This window comes from Chroicocephalus ridibundus, chromosome 5 (assembly GCF_963924245.1).
Source record: "Chroicocephalus ridibundus chromosome 5, bChrRid1.1, whole genome shotgun sequence".
Lineage (NCBI taxonomy): Eukaryota > Metazoa > Chordata > Aves > Charadriiformes > Laridae > Chroicocephalus > Chroicocephalus ridibundus.
This window is the reverse complement of record NC_086288.1, coordinates 26,121,801-26,146,194: the sequence shown is the minus strand read 5'-3', so window position 1 is coordinate 26,146,194 and position 24,394 is coordinate 26,121,801. Positions and strand designations below refer to the sequence as shown.

At 39.0% G+C, this 24,394-nt stretch overlaps 1 protein-coding gene across 1 annotated transcript in view; it reads right to left on the bottom strand.

Annotated features, from left to right (window-relative positions):
* Positions 1-24,394, bottom strand: part of COL25A1 (collagen type XXV alpha 1 chain) — a 323,508-nt gene that overhangs the window by 48,389 nt on the left and 250,725 nt on the right. The window contains exons 13-18 of the mRNA XM_063336217.1: positions 20,353-20,406; positions 18,774-18,800; positions 16,371-16,415; positions 11,702-11,734; positions 11,503-11,538; positions 7,492-7,536 (exon numbers count right to left, since the gene is read on the bottom strand). Coding sequence (XP_063192287.1) covers positions 7,492-7,536; positions 11,503-11,538; positions 11,702-11,734; positions 16,371-16,415; positions 18,774-18,800; positions 20,353-20,406 — 240 coding nt within the window. The remainder of the gene's footprint in view (positions 1-7,491; positions 7,537-11,502; positions 11,539-11,701; positions 11,735-16,370; positions 16,416-18,773; positions 18,801-20,352; positions 20,407-24,394) is intronic.

The window sequence follows — 24,394 nt, the reverse complement described above, 5'->3', positions numbered from 1 at the left end:
GTTGTCTGGCTCACTCATCGCATTTGAAACAATATCTTCACTCCCTAATCAGTCTCTAAACTTAGAAAAACAATTCTGGTTTAGAATTTCCAAACGTATGTTTGGCCATTTAGAGAAGGAAAACCTTACAACCTGGACAACCTGGCTAAAACCCTGAAGGTTCACAACGAGCCCTACTTTGTACGACATTTATTGCTTTTTAGTGAGCCTAATTTTCTCATTACTTTTAAGTTCTGCCTGTTTAGAGGATATGCTGCTTTGGAAGGCTGCTAACAGAACCAGTAATAATTCTGATTAATTCTGCATGCATTAGTCATATCAAGGACTTCTTACTTAAAGGCTAATTATAATTCAAGTCAGCACGGTACCTACTTTTGAGGATTAGAATAAAAACACTTGTTGTAATGAGTGCCTCGGTTTTAATTCTTTGCAATGACTGAACTGCTAAATTATGAAGATTCTGGCCCCAAATTGTCTCCTTTAGAAAACAGATGACAAACCTAAGGAATTTTTGTCGCTACTCTGAAAGGTAAAGAACTTTATTGTGTGCACTGCTTTCTGACCATATAAAATTGTGTATTTGAGGCACAGAGATACTTTCAGATTACTGATGTCAAGTCTTCTTTGCGGATGACAAAATACTCAATTTCTGAACACAGCAGAATATTGGACTCTCAGATTATTCAGCTGTTTTCAAAATTTTGGAATTGGATTGGTTTATTTTTTTTTTTAACAAAGAAAAAATAAACTATGCTATAAAACAGATGCTGTGAAATAGATCCTTATAAGCTCAGTCTTCCAACTAGTAATAGCTTTAGAGGAAACAACATCCTGTGTTTTAGTTACTTATGTTTTAGCCTTTTCCAGGAAATAAAATGAGAGCTTTCAAGCTCTGGAGGATATAGTTTCTGACGGATTAATAAGAACTGCATATATCTTGAAGAACGCCCCAGTAAACACTCCTGACACGTGCATACCATCCAACATTAATGATGATTTCATTTTCTGGCCTTGATTCTCAAAATTATTTCTGGGAAATTACACATCTATCCTATGCAAGTGATTACTGCCATAACATATGGAAACCAGACAGCTAGGAATGAATGAACAAAGCTAGATATGTAACTAAATACATACAGCTATATGTTTGTATATATATTTCCACTCTGGAAACAGAATACTGAAAATTAATTGCACAGTTGTGTAATATTTTTTATTTTATTTTATATTTTACCTGTCCATGCATAGAGCTACTTCTGAAAACTAGCCCTCCAAACTCAGGTACTAAAGTCCTGTTTCTTTAGATCAGTTCCCATTATCACCCAGAACATGCATCTTTATACTCTACTTTTCAGTATTTCACCTATACTACACTGCACGTTTTCCTCTGCTCAGACAGCTGACCCACTCTTCAGAACACTGTATGTGAGTGATGAAAGATTGGAAATTAGTTCAGACTTGAATATTTGACAATATAGATCAGCTAAGGCAAGTGCATACAGGGAGAAACCTCAGTTTGTATGAATCAGGGTTTGAAGCTGAATTCCCACAATTTCAATTGCTGCAATTAACATGTTCAGCACATCTCTCTATCCAGGATTTGGAGATGCTTGTCACAAAGTCAGCTGGCCCCTTCCAGCTCCTGAGTTCCGCCTAAAAAGAGTATGTGTATGGTGACCTATAGGATAAAGGCGAACTGAAGCCTGGGCAAGAATATCTGAGTCCTGGTAAAAATGGAAAGAGAGAGATATAGGCCCTTCAGGTTTCTTGGTAACAGTCACTAACAAGGAAGAAAAACAGGAAGAAGAACGGAAATATGGAAAAGGAAAAATGCATTAGGAAAAGGTACTCAGCCTTCCTAAGAACTCCTGGGGGAAAAGGGGAGTTTGAAGAACTTTCCTATAGGTGGAGAATTGCATTGACTCCAAAATGAAATGCTTGGAACTACCATTTACTTCAGATTTCCTTTCATTTTGCTACCAGATGACAAGAGCAACACCTAAACGCATGAGCTTCAACAGCAGTCACTCTCTTTTAGAGAAGAGTTTAAATAGGAGACTAACTTCTACGCATCCAGCTTGAAAATTCTGCCTCTCATTTTCTCTGAAAGTTTTCTTTTGTAACAGAACTCACTGGATGTATCAACTGTAGACTGTATACAGTGTAACTGTATACTGGAAGAGTATCAACACTTCCAGAGCTAAAAAAAATAAGTTCTGTGGAGCAGTGAGTTTTTCAGTTTTTACATGGAATTAGGAAAGTCACAGGATAAGATCTTTGAGTATGAACAAAGAAATTTAAGTACAGAACAGATGAGAATTAGAACTACTTTTGCTTTCGTAAAAAGAAAAGGAAAATATCATGATTCAAATTCCCATATCCTTGTCCAGGTTCTTCTGAAACCTTACTCAGGCACGGTGCCAGGGAAGTCAATCCAAAGTAATTGTATAGAAAGATACAAGATGCTGCATACTGGCAAGTCTATTGAATCAGCCAGTTCCACTGGATTTGAAAACACAGAAAACTTTCTCTAGCTCCCAAAAGCAGAAGGGCTAAGCAGCCTTTCTTTTCTCATGCCAAATCATTCAACAGCAGTTTTCTTGAACACGATAGAATAAAAGCTTAGTTGCACTCACAAGCTTTGTTTCAGTATTTGTTTTAAAAGCAGAGGGAGGGAGAAATGCCAGAAATGGTAAAGAAAAGCCAGATCCTGCGTAAAGTGCTGCTACTGAGAAAAGGCCTGTGTTCTGTGAAGGCTTCCCACTGCAGCGATGAAGTTAAGGACTGTACTGCACAAATGCCAGAAAATGCAACACAATGGATTTGACAGATGTCTGACATTACAATGAATAAGGGTATGCATGATTTCCATTACAGTAAGCGCGTGCGGCTTTGTACATATCATCCCACGAAAGTTATGAGATAAAACAGATATACAAAGTTTGTGTTTCATAGAAAATATTCTGGGTCTGCTTGGCGTCAGATATCAGAGCGATGAGTTAATATTCTGTGTTTAGGTGCCTTACTCAATTCCTGAGTGACACAGGGGAACACATTCAGGGTCTCATTAAGTTTCCAGCCATTCCTAAACAGCAACAGGTGCTTGAGAAACGTTTCCCCAGCATGTCACAGACAGCTTCATCACTGTCTTGGAAATAACTGACTGCACTTGTGTTTCCTCCATGGCACCAACTGACAATGAGGAGAGAACGAAAAAGAACAGGAAGAACTCCCAAAACATCCGCATGTGCATAGTGAATGGGTCTAGAAAAGTAAGTAATAAAAGACCCTGCTGCATGCTCTGAATTCAGACACGATACTTGCACGTCTGTCCAATCTGTCCAATGTTGCTGTTCACTTAGACTCCAGTATCCTGTTCAACCAAGCTCTAACAGGTTCCAGGGAACATTGATTAATTAATTGGAATGGCATTAAAAGAAGCTGAAACTTTCTCAGCGATTAGTATTTATTAATCCTTTAAGTAGTTTGGCTACATGTCCAAGCATACTGGAGTGGATGCCTTGGGAAGCTTCTTCAACCTTGAGAAGAAAGATGAGATGTAGCTGCAAAGACATGGTCCACTGTCTGGCATGGCATTTATGTTTTCGTGGAGTGGTTTAGCATTTGTAAAGAGTGCTATGTATGCACACAGTTACCTAAAACATTTCATAATACAGCCTGCCACTGTGGAGAGAGTCATTCACAAGAAAGCAAATTCGTCATTCAACTAACAGATTTAAAGAAAAGGAGACTTCAATTCCTTACACAATAGTCAAAGGGTAAATATTTAAGACCAGAAGAACTACATCCAAGAGTTTTCTATGTGTAGAACATCCCTGTATCTTGACCTTCTTTTCTTTATATGGAAATACTAGAAGATATAAAAGGAAATTCTTTTAAAATTAGGCAACATGGAGTCTTCTCTTGCCTCTTTCTTCTCATTTGCTTGAAGATGCCTGTATGTATCAGTCCATCAACATCCAACAATTCTAAAGCTGTTCAGAACATAAAAGCCCTGTAAACATGATCCTCAGACAACTAGTTTGTTCATCTAAAATCTCCTGCGTGATTTGAATTACTGTACATCAAATGTATATGAACTTTTGCTATTTACTTACCTAATTTCCAGAAAATACATTCCTTGACTACTTGGCCAGTTGAACACAGGTTTAAGCTACCTCCATTCATCTACAGGAATTAACGCGTTTCAGATGCACTTGCCTCCTAGAGCTAACCTTTCAAACCTGCTTGGGAAATGTGTTTTACCAATAACTCAGGGCAAAAGCCAGAAAACAAATACAATGTGTTGACTTCTAGAACATCATAGGAAGACACAAACTTGGAGAAAATTCTGTAATTCCAATTATATAAGAATGAAGAAAGATCAAAAAGTGTGGTGAGAACCCTAAAGCTTTTTAGCTACAAGGGACCTCAACAGAAATTTGTCTTCTTGTAGCAGACTTTTGAGTTCAAATGTGCGTGCCTGCGTAATGTAACAGAAACTGAAGAGAACAATACTACAGAAAACAAGAATAGTATCAAACCAAAACCAGCAATACAAGAATATTTAGCTTTTCTTACTGGGAAAGAGATTAAATGGCCAGTGCCTTGTATTGAACCCTGTTACTCCTATGTGCCCCTGTTCGCGCTTTGCTTGAGTTGCCAGATGTCCATCTCTCAAAGTTTGCGAATAGCCTGCAAAATCTCTGCTGACAGCTACTGTGCTGGCACGCAAATGCACGAGAACTCTGTAATCCATTTAAGCGTTAGGAAAAACTTCCCTTATGGAAATTTCTTACATGTTGTAAAAAGTTCCTAGATGTTGTAATGATATTGTGTGAGGTTTGTACTACGCCTGTTGCTTTATGACACCACCGCATATCACTATTAAGATAGAATAGCAAAGACATATCTTGGAGAGTTTTATAAGGTCCTGATGGGAACAGACCCCAGAAGCCCTGAAAAAAATATAACAAACAACAAGGAACAATCAGAAAAGGAAAAAAAAAAAAGTCATTGCTCCAAATAAGATTCCTTTCAATTTTGTGCAGTAACACCATGACAGCACCAACAGATTGCAAGTCCAGAAAACTGGGTTTTCTCCATGCTCAAGTTTCTCATCCCATCACTGTTATTTCAGAAGTAGCTTTCAATCAACATCAGTTCACTGGAAATTTGCTTCTCCATAAGGTATCACTGAGGTTGTTCTTGGAAATTGATGAGATGATTTTACCATGGTGGTCCATACATCTTTGCTAAAACAGAAGGGGAGAAAAGGGGCTAAACTGCTGCTTTTTCTTGGCTGATGAGTGCCCATATTCCTAACTCCAGCCATTCTCTGGTTTCTGCTACCACTTCTCATGCCACAGACATAGTCCCTGCGGCAGAAAAATCTATGCTTTTTTCTATAGACTCCTTAACTAGAATCACAGAATCATAGAATTGTTGAGGTTGGAAGGGACCTTTAAGATCATCGAGTCCAACCTTTAGCCTACCCTGACAAGAGCCACTTCTAAACCATGTCCCTCAGTGCCCCATCTACCCTTTTTTTAAACACCTCCAGAGATGGTGAATCCACCACCTCCCTGGGCAGCCTATTCCAATGTTTAATAACCCTTTCAGTGAAAAAATGTCTCCTAATATCTAATCTAAACCTAAACTAAAAACTAAAAACTAAACTAAACTAAACTAAAAAGAGTTTACAAATGCCTTGAATCAAACAGCACCCATCCTGCAAGTCTGATGTGACCAGAGCTGCTGTGCGCTCTCCGATGCACGTTCTGCTAGCTTGCTTGTCACCACCTAGGGTGCGTCTAGCCACCTCAAGGCAGAATTGCACTAGACAGAATTTCTTCACTGAACCACCACTAGTTTCCCTCTGGCCTAGATTTTTAATAGAAGCTAGCATTCTCCTAAGGGATTAATATTTGAACAAATTATTCCATTTTATTCTGCAGGCAACAGTACTGTTTTTCCACTGTATCCACTGAAATCTGAAACAAATTTTCACTGGGCAAAACTCCCACACTTCGTCCATTTTTCTCTTCACATCTTGCCTTTCAGGTGAATCTGAAAGCTGCCCTTCTAAGCCATTCCAACCACCAACAAAGCAAGCTTAACAGCAATAATTTTCCCAGAGCAGGGACTCAAATTTTGACTTTTTTTATTTACTTGCTGATAATACGCATGGACATGCATGATCTGTGTGAACATGGAATCCCCAAACACCAGCTGTAACTCCAGCTGGTTTTGGCAAGTGCTCCCAGGATGCCGGCACTGACCTCCAACTGAGCTACCTCTGCTCACCATTAAAGTAAACAGAACAGGGACTTCTGTCAAAGGTCTGTATAAAAATACAGTTTCATCACACAAAGGACTCTGCTCCTACATGATCGTCGCTAGTCAATATAGGGCTCATTCTCACAGAAAATTAACAACCTCCCTGGGAACTACATTTTCAGTTATTACAACATACAAACTTTAACATGCACATTCAATTCTTCCCATAATTCACTAGTAACATAGAAGGGACGTTATGCTTTGATGCTGCGGCAATTCACAGGTCCCTTGATAAAACCACTGCAAACGTTACATTCCATGAGATAAATCCTGGATCCTACCAAAATGGACAAGAGTTTGGCCTCTGGCTTATCCCCCTTGTTATTGGAGAAATGATATAAACTATCTCCTGAGGTATGCACAGGCCCACGCTGGAATGCAAAGAGTTTCAAAGAGGTTTTGTTTTCTGGAAGAACAGTCTTTGCCATGAAGGAGAAGCAACCACTCTAGTCTGCACTCACTCAGGATGTGTGAATCCAGTCGCTTTGTGCAGCGTTACACAGTCACAGCTCAAACTGCGCGAGTGCCTGCAACTCCCAATGCAACCACTTATGCTAGAACTAAACCCACCACATGTCTTTTCTATCAACTTACCTAAAGATCCCAGACAAACTGGAAGCCAGGGACTAAACCAGGTATTAGGTCAGGGACTGTAGCTAATACTGAACAGAATCTTATTAAAACATTTTGACTCGTCAGTGGAAATCACTGCTGTGTAATGGAGCACGGAGTATTTTTGTCGACAGAGCCAGTTCTCTACAGCCTGTGTGTAATTAATGCAGTTCTCTGACTGGAGGCTTGGTAAATTCAGTAGACTATTGCTACTGGAAAGCACCTATTGAAGTGGAAACCAAGTAAAACTTTGACGACAAGCCTCTTCCATTAAATAAAAACATTAAAAACTACTATATGAGATTATTTTTTTAAAGCACTAGAATGCAATGTTATACTTCACATTTTAATGTAAGATACACTGCTTCCTTACTCGTACACACTTAACCAACTTTCCATGCGAATCCCTGGTTTCCAGAGTCTCAGAGACTCAGAAGAAGCTATAGCACAAGCACAGTAAGTCCATTTTAGCCACATTCTTGCATTCCCCCCTTTTTTTGTGGTGTCCCCCCAGTACAACAGAGACCACAGTTTATTTACCTTTATCCCAGGGAGTCCAGGAAGCCCAGGAAGACCTGGTTCACCCTATACAGGAAAATTACATAATATTACAGACATTATTCAGTTATGGTCACTGTCCAGTGAACACCCCTGTATATTCTGCAGTAAGATAAAAGAGCATAGATGGCTGCTATTCAGTTCAAGCAGAACTGATATTTTCAAAACGAGTGACTTAAATGTACAATTAGTAAGAGTCATGTTAAGAACTTGAATATCTTCTGGGAACCTTGGATATGACGATGACACCCAGGCTCAAAATCTATGTCAGGAAAGCCAAAAATGAATTCACTTTAGCCTTCACCAAAAAGAGAAGAAAACAAGCAGCACTGGTTCATTTTGCACGCTGCCATTTCAGTTCTATACTTATGACAGATGTTTAATTCTGTTCCATTTTCAACATTCAGCTAGATATTGTGCTGTGTAACTGTCTGATTTAGCTACAAAGCAATTCAGAAAAGCTTGGTTTAAATTGTGCAATTCAAGCAGAACTGCCTAATTATAACTGGGCCATCATTTTTATCGAGCTATCCATAGCATCATTTCAGTGCTAGCTATTTATCTGCAAATATACATGGCGTCATGAAGGACAGTAGGAATGTAACCTTCTATTGCTTTACCCAGAAATGCCTTGCTTATTTAAAACTGAAATGAAAAGACTTATAGCACTGCATTTCCAAGGGTAATTTTGTAACAGGAATTGAAAACTGAATGTATTAATTTTGAAATGAAGTTGATATTAGTCTAAGATGAGAATGACAACATTCACACAAATGGTCATTTTGAGATATCAGCTAAATGGAAAGATGTTGTCTAGGGAAATATAGATGTTGAACAGAAAAAAAAAAAGAAAGAGCAATAACATGTGAAGAAAACATTATTTTAAAGGCTGGAGATTTTATTTTAATACAGAGATGGATTCTAACCAGCACCTTGGATCTGAATATTCCCTGAACTTTCTGGAAGCTCAGGTCTGAACTCTGAAGCCAACTTTTGCCTTCATAATGAGTTGAACTATGTTCCAGATTTTGTACACTCCTGAGCTTTATAGAAATCCAGATTTCAACTCTGTGGTTTGGGCTGATTCATACAGATTGTGCTATTAAAATTTTTTATGTGTTTGTGTACACACACACTTACATACATCCATACACTCACATATACATACACAAACATAAACACATGTATACACAATACAGATGTTCGTCAGACTACAGTACCCAAAGACACTTCTTTGAGGCAGTAATATTAAACAGACTTGAAGTGCTAATAAAAAAATTACATTCTGCCACAAACTGAAAAACACAATAGCGGGTTTGCAAATCGCTTTACCAAATGGAATGATTTCTAAGTGTTATAGAAGGATGTGATAATAGCTTCTTCGTCCATTTCAGTCACTCCAAAATTCTAACTATTCACATTGTCTAAAAGCACAGGAAAGATTCCAGTCTCAAAATATTAATATTAATGACAATAGAGGCTAGGATATAATTTTCAATAGACCCTACTATTTCTTGGTATGTCGCCTAACACTTCCTAAAGTGAAAAACGGGTTGTCACTCTTGCAAAAGAATAATCCTTTAAAAGACCTCCATTGCACTAATTCCTGACAAAATGCTAGCTCCAAAACTCTACTACTCTCTCTTTCACTTTCTTTACTTGAGGAGCCGTGCATACCGCATTAGTACTGTGACCGTGTCTCACCTGATTGTGGAAGCACTAAACTTCACTTCTAAGCACAGCATTGGAATAATTATAACTGATAATCTATTAGTATTGCTGCAGTAGGTCACTGTTTAGTCTTGGGACAGAGCTAACTTCCATAGACCCACATGTAACAAGCAGAAAGGATCCAGTAAAGCCAGTTCAGAGTCACAGTCATCTAAAACAATTAAAATGCCCCTCAAGGGTACATTAAACAATGTGAAACACAATGAAATCACTAATGCTTCATTAGCATTAGTATTGTAGATAAATGCATAATATTTTATTTTCTGGACCTTTCCTGATGGAAAAGATCTGAGCATGCTTTATGAGAAGAATGATTTTTAAAGAATATATATATAATATATTCTATATTAACTCCATCTCATATACTATACTAACTCCATCTCATAATGCTCAGGTTGGCGGGGCAGGTCGTTCTCTCACCTCTGCAATACATCTGGCACACAACAGCCTTGTCAGGCCATTGAAATGCCATCACATTTCACTTCATGTAAATAATATTTAGGTGGGCGGCTCAATATTTAACTGTCCTTAGAAGATGGATAAGGGATAACTGGAAGAAGAGGAAGTAGTAAAATATAAGGAAGGAGGAAGATACAGGAAGGAAACAGGAATGGGACACAGCAGGGCAAAAAGTACTGAGATGATGTAGAGGGCAGACATGCCTCCAGTTGAAAAAAGGGCCCCCCCCAACCTCTGGTGGGGTGAACGAGTCCCTGCTAAGCAGGGAGCAGAACAGCAGACACAGAGTACCTGGCTAGAGCGAGGCACTCTGAATGCGCGCATTATGGGAGCTACTGGTTCAGGCTGGAGACACGAATGTGGCATACTGGAAGCTTGTGATGTGAAGTGGAAAGAACACATTAAGCCCCCTTTGGTGTGAACAACAAGCCGAAACTGTAGAAAGTCTGAACCGCGTACCTCTCGCTTATCTGGGTTACTTAAACAAGATGAAACCTAAGTGCCTGGGGACCAAGATCCACCCTGCTGATAAATCACTGCTAGTTTTGCCTCCATGGCAGCCAGCTAATGAGAGTATGAATCTCAATAGGCTCTTAAGTGCATTTTCTAGTTTATTACCCAAGCAGAGCATACACTGCAGAATGCGCACACTGAATGATTCTGTGGATTAGATAGCTTTAAACTACTTTGATTACCTCTCCTAATTAAAACTGCATTTTATTGAACTGTGTTTGCAACCATAATAGTCTTTGTTTAGTCTGTTATAATTGGTGACAGTTATAATTTCTCAAAAAAAAAAAAGCTTAACTTCTTATTTTATTTTATATTTACACAACTTTTGGGGGTTTGCTTAGTCACCAAATGACCCTGAGTATTATAAAATGGTTGTACTGCTATTCACTATATAGAATTTTAGCTCTTGGCTGCCTGTCTGGAATACCTACTAACTCAAGTGGCACCTGGACTCTGCTCCACTCTGGCAGCAGTGGGTAATTTTCAATGTTACAAGCAGCAACAAGGGTGCTGAAGGCTCCTGAGGGAAACCAAGTACTGCACAGCGAAAATCTGTTTCCCTCCTCATCTCTTCTCTTTGCCCTTTCACCAGCTCTCCCAGCAGGACCTGCCTCCTATTCTCATGAAAGGCAGCTGAAGGCACAGCATTCACTGTGTTTGATGGATTCAAGGGGGCAATTCCCCAGCTTCAGAATACCCCATGCAGCACAGTCATTACAGTTCCTGCTGGACCTTCACTTGCAAAAGCAGCCTCAGCTACGCAGCACCCAGGGGAATTTCTTCCCCCGGAAGGAAGAACACGGCAGCATTAGCTGCTCTACATCCTTCCAAATGTGCCGCATGCCTCTGACAGTTTAATTCCCCTTAAAGGTATATGTGAAAGGGTTTCTAGTCAATATTTATTTTCTTCCTAATGAGATGTAATAAGGTACCATAGTCTGAAGGTTAATATTCAGTCAAACATGCAGGGTTAACTTGTGATCACTCAAGGAGCGGAGCCGTTCTTTGTCAGTCTCACCAGCTGCGATGGGGTAAGCTTTCAATGCAAGAAGTGCGCTGTGGCTAGAAGAGGAGGTGGGTTATTCTAATGTTGCTTCTCATGCTAATTAGTATCATCATTCCTGTGCTTTTTTAAAATACAAAATGATCATAACCAAATATGTGAGGCCTTGGGCTGTTAAATTGGGATCATCCTAGTATAGGTAAGTACCACTGGTAACATCTGCGTAACATCGTTTACCACAGATCCAACAGAGAGGACACGGAAAACTCAACATTTCCAACTCATACCTTTTGTCCAGGCCGTCCAGATTCACCGGGTTCACCCTAAAAGAAAAGAGATGAAAGACATGAGGTCTGAAAAAACGAATTAAAATAGAGCCAGGGAAAACCATTACATTAACAGTACCCAAAACGTCCATGACACTACAAAGTAACACAGACCAACCACCCCTCTTCTCCCTGTACAACTGCTTTAAAACTAAATTACCTTAATTCCTGCAGCAGAAGAACCAGGGTCACCCTGATACAAAATCCACAAGAAATAATCACATGTTACATATACAGTTTTTCAGGGAACAAACTTAACAAAACATGCAAGAGTATAGCAAGATTATATAGCAAAATAGCTATATAGCAAGATTACCTGTCCTCTGTGCTGCTACGTAGGAATTTACCCAATGAATAAGTCAGTGTGATGCAGAAAAGGAACAGTGTTGTTTTCAAGAACATGCACAGAGATTTAATTTTGCTCATCCAAACAGCATAATAGTTAGCATCAAATTTCACAAATGAAAATGATTGCTGCAGAGACCAGCTTCAGGGCAGGTAAGACTGCGCTGGGGAAGGTATCTGCAGCGAAAAGGGCCTACAAAAAGCTCTTCTGGGAAGCCGGCAAAAGCCCTTGGCCTGTGCTGAGGGCTGTCAGCTGGTGGGCAGGCTGCTGAGGGAGCCTGGGGGCAGAGACAGCACCTCCCCGGTGGATCAAGCCACCAGGTTATAAGAAGCCTCCGGGAGCAACCACAGAGCAAGCAACCAGTGCTCACCCCAACTGACTGTCGAGTCACAAGGTCTCGCTTGTGTGTAGAGATCCAGCCATGGTTGCTACCTGGTCGAAGGCTGCTGTTAAAAAAAACTGTGGGCACCCAGACAGAGACCCCACGCGAACATATGGGCGTCCAGGCCTCTGGCTGCAAAAAGTGCAAAATTACTCGTTGAAAGTAACAGGTTGCTACACAGTAGCAACTCCAAGCTCCCCAGCAGCCTGCAAGTGATTTACATAGGTATCATAGGAGTACTGTAACCCACTTTGAAGATGTTTAAGGAGAGTATAGACATTTCATATTCTTTGCATTAAAATACAAACAGGGGATATCCATTCCTGATGGTCTGGCAAAGCTGCAGGAAGTTCTGTGAATGCCATAGTTTTAAAGTTGGTTTGGGTATGGGGTCTGTTGGGTAATGGTCTCATAAAATTAAATGCTACCAGATAACATGCTCACTGCTCTTTGAAGAACAGCAATAGATTTTCTCCACACAGTTACTGCAGCTCGCTCTTGTGTAAAGAAAAAATAAAAATCAGTTTTATGAAGGGTTGATTCATGTCTAGAAACCTGAGCTGCCTCATTTTGATAGACATGCATGAGTGATACTGCCGATATCCCTTACAAGCATGTACAACTGCAAAGCCTCAAGGACTTTTTATAGCTATAAAGTGGCAAAGCAACTGGTAAGAGACATTCACCAGTTAAACGTTTTAAAGGATAATGATGGATGTGGGGAAGATAAGACACAAAGTATTTATAATCCACCTTCATGCAAGAATGAAAATTAATATGGGATTAAAGAAAAAATTATGGTACAGCGTGTTCTCGGTTCTCTGGTGAGTCAGACAGTTTGAAAATGAAGAAAGTTTAGCAGGAGAGCATGCACACAGCAGGAGGATACTTGGTAGTTCCTAGGGACCAAGGCTACAGTAGAAGAGTAGAAGCAAGAACTCAAGTCTGGCATTGATACTATCTTCAAAGGAGGACAATTAAACAAAGACCTTTTTTTCTTCTGTCACAGGTCAAAAAGTGGGCACCCAACTTCATATTTCTGAGAGCCACTAGGTACAGCAGTTCAGAAAACAATGCTACGTTAATTGCACAAACAGGAACTCGTTCCTAAACCAAGTCTGAAACTCTTGTCACCTGATCTCTCTCACCGTATAAATGAAAATTTAGTATTTATCTCACAGAAAGATTATTTAAGCATTTAAAGATATGTTTTTAAGTTTTGTGAACTATGAATTAAATCTCTTAAGCATATGTGTAGCATTATTACCTGGTGCAACGGTCTCTGCATTTATTTACATAAAATTTACAGCTTGTTTACTGAGCAGGAAGGGTTCGTACATGCATGTGGTTGAACACGTGAGAACTGAATGGATAGTAGTCTTATCTCATCTCTGAACAATACATCCAGCAGCTCTCTTAAAAACAGTCTTTAAAAAACTGAGCCTTAATAAGTCTTACACTCACCCCCACAAGTGTTCAGCTGGCAAAAACTTTCAGAGCTCATCTGGTAGTGAAGTTCCATAATATAACACATGCCCCAAACTTTTCAGAGCTACCCAAATACAAGGAACAGACTGTGTCGTAGGGAAAAACTATAACAGACGATATCTATAAGCATAATGCATCAATAAGGCTGGCTGTTAGATTTGCTGGAACTCAATTTTGTCTGCTTCGTTTAAGACAACAGACATAGTTTTTTATGTTAATCTCCTACCCAAGAGAAAGCACCCAGTGGAAAACACAGAAGGAATGCTATGGAGCTACTCTGAAACCTTGCATTATAGCAGCGTTTATAGTCAAAGTAAGTTTAACTGCCTCCTCAAGATGATCATGACACCAGTAGAGAAAGTGCAGACACAATACACAAAAAAATATAAGTGAAAAAATATAGAAAAAAAGTCAAAGCTACTCTGTGAACATGTTAATTAGATGCGTCTGTAATAGTCATTCTGATTTCCTTTAACACTTATATGATTAGCGATTGCTGGGCAAATTCGTGCTGGAATTCTACATAATGATCATACAGTAACAACTTCCCCCTATGCTGAAGAGCAGGAAAGAATACAATCCTTGTTAAGTAGTACAAATGTAATGTAATTACACCAAGTTTAATGGTTGCTCCTAAATTATCTGTCAAAACACACCTTCCTAAGCTCCCTACAAAGTGCTGCTTGGGAGAGCTCTTTACCAGGAACTTCAAGCTGCAGCTGCCCTGTAAGATCTAGATCTTTCTTTCTGGGTGGCAGACTGTCTTGCAGGCAGGGAAAACGGAAGAAAAATAATGAAAGTCAACTAAGTCACAGTTCTGCTTACTCTGTTGTAAAAATTCATGCAGTGGATTTTAGCCTGTTTCAGTTAAAGCAAGGCACTCTACACAAACAGCATACATTCCCATGTCACCACCCCACCTCTGAAACTTAGTTGAAACCTGGAAGAGATGGGAGACTTCTGTATCAGGAAGTTCCACCAGTTTATTAAAATTTCTTCAGATACAGTGGTATAAGAAGTCTCTTGATGACTTATACTTTCCACAAGTTGATCCCAACTAGACTGCCAAACTGTTGAAAGCTCACACAGAAACGTTTAAAACGTTATACTTGTGGAGAAAGGATTTCCCACTGAAAGAGGGAGAGAACTTTTTCATTCCTTAAACAAGATCCCAAGCAGGACAATGTGCTCACTGAAGACCACAGTGCAGGATGGGCATTCTAGTGGGATGGAAGCTCGCCCTCACAGTTGACAAAGTAGAAAAGCAACAAGTGAAGCTGCGCTAGGCTTCCCAGAGAGATCATTAACTTCCCATTTACTTGTTGCACAACTATCTCTCTGAAAAACAATCTCATACTTGCTATGAGATTATATTGTTGAATCACATAAAAGTGGATCAAGATGATGTTACCAGCATACATTGTGTAACTAACTAAATAAGGTTCTTAAGACTTTCATCTGGGTTGATAAGCCTGATTGCAGATGAAGTATTATTTAAATGAACTCTGGGAATCAAATAACTTGATTATTCTTAAACCTAATATCTACTTTTAATTGCTAATTTTAGAATATGCCCCATAAAATCCTGTGCTCTTGAAAGCACAGCTTTACTTTATCCAAATTATAGGACCTGAGAGATTTGCATGCATTCCTTACCAGCTTGAGAAATCCATCATAAATTTCTCCTTACGCTAAACTGATGTGAGTTGGTTAAGCAATTACACATATAGGTGTACAAGAAGAAATTTGTATGCTTCTGCCCAAGTGTAGTCACTAAAATTAATATTTTTAGAAGCATAGGAGTTCCAAAATGACAGCCAGAAGAGACCATTATGACTGACTCTTCTTCCAGTGCAACACAGGCTTTGCTCTGACTGCTAAAGACTATGACTTGTGAAAGTAAAGCACATTTAAAAACTCAAACTCAATTTTTTTTCTTTTTTCTTCAGTGATACAGCATGAATCCCACATAAAATAAATCAAAACCAAGTAAAATAAAATTTTGACAATGTCTTCTTTTTAGTGACTTCTACTACACGTTGGTACTTTGCAACAACGAACTAAAAAGGTATTAAGTGGGGTTATTGCTGACGTCACCTGGCAAAAAAATTTAAACCACAGTTTTTATCTTCAACTCTCAATTGTCCAGCTGGCAATCTGGAGGGAAGTTACCTATTACGATACCATATTTTTTGACCCATATTGGCTTGGTCCCGCTCTTTGAGGGGAACAGAGAAGGGGAAGCGTAAAAGGATATGTCAGAAATGACTATAACTCAGCAGACCTAGTTCCAACAGTCTGGCAGGTTGCGACCAAAGTTTCTATATGATGCAAATTTCAGCAGAGGAGTGCTAATTAGAGACATGCTGATGTATCCTGTACTAAAGCTGCTGCTATATATAAAGTCAGGAATTTTATGCTTAATTGGACAGAACCATGACTTTTTTCCTGCTGTTCATAAAAATTAACTCAGTCAAATCACTCAGCATCATTTAAAAAAAAAGTTTAAAATGCATTTTTTTTTTTTTTGATCAAATTACTATTTTCATTAGCTGGTTATACTGTAAGCATGCCTAAAACACGCATTTTCTTCTATAGTGGTAAGTAGTGTACCTTTTCTCCTGTGTCACCCTTCGGTCCATTTTCTCCAGTATCCCCCTATAATTAAAATACATATTATATTTTAATGGTTTTATGTAAGCACACAGCATGCAGAGAATAGTCAGCATCCCATCATGATTAGCAAGCTAATTTTGTTAATCAGGTAGTCAATCTGTCTATGACATGGTCAGGAAGCACGGTTTATATAGCTGCTGTGTCTGTTGATTGATTATGTCTGTGAACATTACAGTCTTCACTATTACTATAATCCGTTTCACAGATCCTCAAAAAAACCCACAAACTATCAAATAACTATTTTCCTGTAGGTATAGTCTACAGACTTCCCCAAGCCACTGTGGTTTAGCAATGAAGGAATGATTTCATGATGATTCAGCATTTTAAATTGCCAGTATGTATGCATCTAATCAAATTCAGGTGACAGTTACACAATTCCAATACTTTTTATTAGGATTCTCAAGTAATTTATGGTATATGCTCTCTGAGTCTGAAGTCCTTTATGAATGATTCACAAACTAGGAAAAATTCACTGAATGCCACCCCTCCAAGGAGCCACCTTGGAGGCTGTTATCTCGGCATAAATACTACACATTGTTTATTGTCAAAAAAGTGATGTCCACATAACTTTTTCATGGCTGGGTAGACATTTTATGTTTTAAAAATAGCTTTGTAAAGAAACATTTTGCAAGATTTATCCATAAAAATATCCCATTTCCATGTATACTAATATAGCCATATAATAAGTCCAGACTACACCATAAAGCCTTCATTACAGATGAGACTGTTGGCCAAAAAGGTCTGTGGGACTTGAGGTTCATGTAAAGTGTGAGAAATATTTAAAATGCCAAAAATATTGACAAATGTTGAGTCTAAGTAAGCTAAAAAACTTTCTAGTAGGTCTTAGTCAGATAGCCATAGTAGTAATCAAATAACAATACTCAGTATGTGTCACATTGCTTTGAAAACCTTCAGGTAAAATTCCATTCAAAGGACTTAGAAGAGAGATAATTTTATATACCACTGACACAATGGGAACTAGCTAACAATCTAGCAGCACTTTCACTAAAAGCTTGGTGAAACATGGGAACATGAAACAGTAACTGTTAGGAATGTCGTTTGACATGATAAAGCATATTGAGGGCATTTATAATTACATTTTTTAGGAAAAGACAAAGGTTGATTATGGAAAAATATAATGATTTTAAGTAATGGAAATTCAGTATATGTTAACATCTTTAGTTATTCTTTTTGTGTCTGAAAACAAACAAATGATTACTGAAGTTCTCCAATGAATAAAATTTTAACTGAAGTAATGATTTAATAAAAAGAGATTCCCAACTACATACTTCTACAAGCGGGATATATGCTTTCAAGATTCCCCTGGATTATTTTTATGATATGCTTTTGAAAATGTGAAATGAATTGCCTTTGCAAAGCATGCTTGCAGCTGCTATTACATGGATTTACACAGATTTAGGAGTGAAATTCAATTGCAACTGCAAAGACACGGGCAGACATTCCTCAAGAGCAAATTGCACTTGAATTAAGCAACTTACTTTTAAAAAAATTTATCTCAGTGTGTTCACAGAAGATGAGTCTATGAACAGATTCCTACTCAAAATGAGGCTTACAGCATTTCTCAAACTTGCCTTGTACAGGTGTAGAAGCTTGACTCTCACTCAGTGTGTACTCTCACATGGATGCTCCTACTGCCCGCTCACCCTAGGAGAGCGGAATTACACCCACGTTTTGCTGTGTGGCGCTCATTCTGACCCTCGTCTTGTCTTGGCGTGACTGTGGGCGTCAGAGAAGTAACTCCTCACTAACTTACCGCCGATCTGGGCACCGTTAGTGTACCGTTTGTGCTGCCGGCACCTCTCCCAACAGTCTATAGTCTAAGATCATTGAGGCAAATTCTCTTGCTCTCACTTAAACTGCCTCAAGCAAGAACACAGGACTACACTTTTAGTACGTGGAGAATGGTTACCCATATATCATTTAGAGTCGATGTATTTATCACTCCGTTAACCTAATTGTTTTACTCCAGACAGGTGACAGAGCACTGAAACCAAGTTAGAAATGCGTGGATCTTTCCCTTATTCAGACAGGGTCATCTTCTCCTGAGAGCGATCATAGTTATTAATTGCACAGATGCTCAACTGTGCAGCCTTTAACACACGACCGCTGCTCTGTGTGACTAATTCCACTGCACTAATTGCAGATCAGTAATTTCCATTAGTAGGTATTATTTGACACTAGTAAAAGCTGCACAATGCTGCTCAAGTTCTAGGTAGTAGCTGCATTTATTTCTTTTTTAACTCTGAATCTGCGCACTGGCATTTCTCCAAGCAATTCTCAAAAACAAAACCACCACAAAGGAAGTGAAACATGTCTCACCTTTTCTCCTCTTTCTCCAGGGTCACCCTGATGAAAATAATTGTAGCAAAGAAGTTGTAAATTACTAACGCAAGCAAAAATCAAAGTGTTAGAATTACTATCATTAATATGTCAATTACTAACAACTGTGTTGCTACTGATGACATTGCCTCAGATGATCCAACAAAAAAATCTTCAATAAACAATAAATTATGTAAATTTAATAGAATTCACACAGTAAGTACACCTTCAACATAATTTTAAAAGCCTAATGATTTGCATGTAAAGACTTTTTTCCCCCATTTTGTCTTAGATTAAACCCTGACAAACAGGCACACGCCTTTGTGAAGTGACCTGCCAGCACCTAGGTGACTCCTACGTTTGGCTCTCCTTATTTTGGGAATGAATGAAAGAAAAATCCAAAGGCTGAAAGTGAGGGGAACCATTCTGTTAATGGCTTAGAAGGTTCCTCAGAAGAGACAAAAAGCCTTAAGTGTCTTGAACTAATCCATAATTGATTCAGAGTAAAGAGCCCTTGGTGCTCTTTACATTCTCTGTAGCGAAAAGATGGCTTATAGACATTATTTTTAAAAATTATTACTTGCTTGAGAAACTGGCTCGATGGCTAATGCACTTTTGCACACCAGCCTGACCCTGACAACTCATCTCTGAACTTCTGGCTCAGAACTGCACTCTGCCTCATCTTTGCCCCTTCTGATGGCTGGCGGTCACTAGGCAACTCAAAGACTACAGCTGTGAATACGAATTAAGCATCAACTGCCATAATTTGGCTGCTTCTGTATACAAAGTAAGAAAAGGTCATGCTCCCAAATGGTTTGTTTTCATTCCTGATGGACAAGCAGCCAGTCAGTAAACGTAAAAAGCCTGCCCCGTGCGTCTGTCAGCAGCAGCGTGATGCACAGAATCAGCTGAGGAGCACATGTGCACCAAAGAAGCACGCTTGCAGCTGATGGGATTAGAATTTAGCATTACCCTTTCCAAGAGGCCCACAGCTCCTATCATCTCGAACGTGTCCAGCTTTCTTTTAAATGAAGTTATCATAAGCTTTCTGTTCTATTTCACTTGCTCAATATTAAAACAGCAGAAAAAAATTATTTAACAATAAAATAAGTGCAAAGAGACATTCTAGTGTACCAAATACAGGCTGAGAGATGCTCCTAATGAGGCTTGTTGCTAACTTCCACAATAGCAAGATCAGCCCTCAAGACTTAACCCTGACATTCGTCAAAGAATTGACCACAGTAGTTCTTGAAAAGAAGCCTGAAACACATTGTAAGGAGCATAAACAAAGCCTTTCTAAAAAAGGTCCCCAAATTCCCAAACACTTGCAGGCATATTGCATTCACTTGGCAGCGGGTGCATGTGCGTCAGTGCCACTGACTGGAATTATACATGCACAGCAGAAGAATATGCTTCTTTACAGTGAAACGTGTAAAGCCTCTTACAGCGCTGATCGCTGGAGGGAGCAGATCATTAAAAGCCAGTCAGAATATAAACCCAAGTTGGAAAGCACGACTGTCATCTATACACGCACTCACGTACTGTGTGCTTCTCTTTTTAATCTGTTTTCAATACCAACCTTAAGCCCTGCTGCTCCCTTCTCTCCCGCTATGCCAGGCAAACCAGGCTCCCCCTAAAGGCAAAGAAAACAAAAGATGTGGTTAAGAAAGACAAAATGAAATATATTAAGAGCATTTCATCTACTGTCTCATATTGTGTAAGTAATGATAAACAAAATTTTAAAAGACTCTGTGAATATGTACTCCACAGGTGGGCACTAAAATACCTTATTTCATCAGTTAGGGTTGATTAACTCTAACTCCTGTATAGATAAGAAATAATTCTACCGAAGGCACTGGAAATACACAGGTGTCAAACCAAACAGAACACAGGACTGCGAGACTGATTCTGAAAAGCTGGCCAATTAACCTTGAGAGCATAGTCTTCCCAGCAAGACTGCCAATGCCTTCCTCTTCTCTACAACTTAGAAATACTGCAAGAAAGGTTTAACTTAAATTATTTTGACATTTGTGCTTCTGGTCTCATACGGAAGGCAGATAATGAAGAAAAATGAGAAGGGCCCATTCCAGAAATGGAAGAGTTTGGAGGAAAAGGCAGCTTTTCATTTTTTAAGTATACCTTACTCGTCCATCGTTCATATTCTTATAGCACTGTCTGAAAAGTAGATTTAAAAGATTTAAAAATTTTTATCAGTGATCCAAATTTTGGGTATGTTTAATGGATAGCATATATATTTTTCCACAGTTCAAGAAGTCATAACTAATTTTCATAAGTCAATCAACAAATAACAATTATTTACAAACTTCTTTTCTTCCTTCAAATTTAAAAACAAAAAACCCAATCAAACAAAAAAAATTCAAACCCCAAACAAACCCTTAAAGACATTTCCTAGTGTTTATTGCCCAGATTTATGGAAAAACCACAGATAATATTTATTTTAGGTAAAATAATAAAGTAATGGTTAGACTTTATTGTAAAACAACTAGGGGTGATGGCTAATTATGTAAAACCTTCTGCAGAAGTATGCCTCAGTTTCACAATACCTATCATCTTTCGTTACCCTCATGTGCACAACTGCACTGCACTTCTAGGGTGGCAAGGCATGATAAAATAACATCCAAAAAAAGATTTGAAAAAGCCTGCAACTAGGTTCTTCTAGAAGCCCTTTGCTATGTAAATGTATAAAAATGTGTAAAAGCTAAATACAATAACTAACATAGTAATCAAACTAGAAACAGCAATTCATATCAGAAACTCAGAGGAGAATTTTCATACAGTAATCAAACTAAGACATGACAAACCAACACGCTATTCAAAAGTTACAGAGAAGTTAAGACAAAGGCTTGTTTCAAATGCAACAATATGTATGTTCCAATACTCCATAAAAGCCTTCCTTAAGAAAGGACTTTTCTCTTTCTTACTTCCACAGTCATATTTTAATCATAGACTTATAAACTCCAGTTCTCTGTGAAAGAAGGCTGCATGCTATTTCTAAATTAGGTAACAGAATCATCAATTACATTTTAGTCTCATCAAGAGTTGGACTATTTCAAAATATAAACCAAAACCAACAAGGTTCTAGTGAAACTCTACTGAGGTATTTTCCAAGCCAGAGAAAAAGTGTTAGGTACCATTAAACTCACAGGGAATTAAATAGCCCTTTGAGTCAGCCCCGTTTCAAGGCTCCTTTGTGCTACAGAAGCTCTAGGGCTGATATAGTAGCACAGGCATTTGATACATGAGTGGTCAGGATTTGAAGCTGTTGGAGATTAGGCTAAGTGTCCTAAAGGACTGACCTAACAGGCACTTGAAGAAAACTGCCAGTTGACAAAATGAAGCAGAAGGTACCAATGAATATGCACTTGTTTCTCCTCATCCCCACATCCCAAACAAGTTTGCTTCTGTCCCCTTCACTTTAAAACAGCTGCTGTCGGCTGACACTTTCAGGGGCTTAAATCTCTAATGAAAGGTTTGAAGTCCCAGGCTCGCACTTCCCTCCCAGGTTTACGTATCAGTGCCATGAGTGCAGAGAGCTACTACTGTGACAAAAAGGTGACTGAAAAAATGGTACAAAAGAATTATCTTATTTTCTTTGGAAAAAAAGTGAAAACCTCAGGCTGTGCATACCAACAGTCTAATTTCTGACCTATATGTGACTTTCCTATGCCCAACACTACACTTCTGGCACTGCAAGTACCAGGCAGAGGCATTAACACAGCAGAAATTAGCTCTGGGAGTGGGAAAGATTGAAGGCAAACCTAGAAGGACAGCACAGAAATGACATTGTGGCTTTATGCTCTTGAAGTGATTATCCTTCTGTTTCTAATGTGCAGAAGAACAGGGGCTAAAATAATTTTCTGTCATACCTATAATATTCCTTTCCCTATTTTAGAACCCTATTTTCTTGTCCATACAAGGAATCAGGGAGTTATAAGACAAAATAAAAACACACAGCACATAAGCTACTCTATATCCTGCCCCCGGTGAACTTTCCCAGTGCACAGCAAAACAAGCTTTGCACCAGGAAGCCTCCCTTTTTCACACTGCGTGTCTTGTAGTCTGGCTTTAAGTATAGATATTTTAACAATTCCATTAAAGCCTAACATAAAAACCCCAACCAAACAACAACAACAAAAAAACCCGAACCACAAAAAAACCAATACCCCACCCCAAAGCAAACCCAAAAAAAGAGCAAAGCCTTGACAGACCCCCCATCAGTTAGGAAATTCCGAAAGCAGTCATGAAGCAAAATGGCAGCTAACATTTTGAAGGCGAACAGATTGATAGCTCTTCCCTTGCTATACACTGAAATACCATGTTATTTTAGGAACATTGGTCCCAAAAGACCATTTGGATTCTTGGCATGAAAATAATTCAAACTACTACTGTTAGGAAGTATACTTAATTACTTTCCTTTCATGTAGATACTTTATTTATTTATTTATCAAAGCATTTGTTAGAACTGGAGTGCAAAACGCTGTATGTGTATGCTTCATCTCCACGGGTTAGTGTTTTGGAGGTTAACAAAAAGTATAGCTGCCCTTTAGAAGGCTGAAGACAGTTACACTTCTGTTCAAGGAGTGATGCATGCAAAGGAAACTAGACGTTCAGCGATGTCATCTGATGCAATAATTTCAATCAGACTGCCTTTCAACTTGGTAAAATGAAAGAAGCTATAAAACTAGATCCTTAATCTCACATATTTTTTACATTCACCAGGCTGTGGCTAATGTCTTTCCTGACTCATTGCAGTCTCTCTTTAATAGCACTGACAGCAAAGGTATTGGGCTGCAGAAACAATTGTCTTCTGCACATCATCCAGCTTTCACATCAAGACAGCATGTTTGTTTGTTTTTTGTTTTTTTTTTTTCCACAGACTGGTTGAGGTTGGAAGGCACCTCTGGAAATCATCTGGTCCAACTCTCCCTGCTCAAGCAGGGCCACCTAGAGCTGCATGCCCAGGACCATCTCTGGATGGCTTTTAAATATTGCTAAGGATATCTACAAGGATAACTCCAAGGATACCTACAGCCTCCCTGGGTAACCTGTGCCAGTGCTCAGTCACTGTCACAGTAAAAACAATGTTTCCCGCTGTTTCGGTTTGTGCCCATTGCCTCTGGTCCTGTCACTGGGCACCACTGAAAAGCGCTTGGCCCATCATCTCTGCACCTTCCCTTCAGGTGTTTGACCACATTGATGAGATTTCCCCTGAGCCTTCTCTAGACTAAACAGCCTCAGCTCTCTCAGCCTTTCCTCATAGGAGAGATGTTCCAGTCCTTACTCATCTTTGAGAAGCTTCGTTGGACTCTCTCCCGTATGTCCATGTCTCTCTTGTACTGAGGAGCCCACAGCCAGACACAGTACTCTACGAATGGCCTCACTAGTGTTTTTTTTCTCATTTAAAGAGTAAATTTGTCTATAGTACATCTGATTTTAGGTCACAGCTTGCCTTTCTGCAGTGATGAACTCCTGAGAAATCACCACTCAGGGACAGAGGGATTGGAATCACTAAACCACAACATGTTCTGAAATCTTCCAGTGCCTATGTAAAACACAACCCTTGATCCCAATTAAAATTATAATCAGGGCCACACACTGCC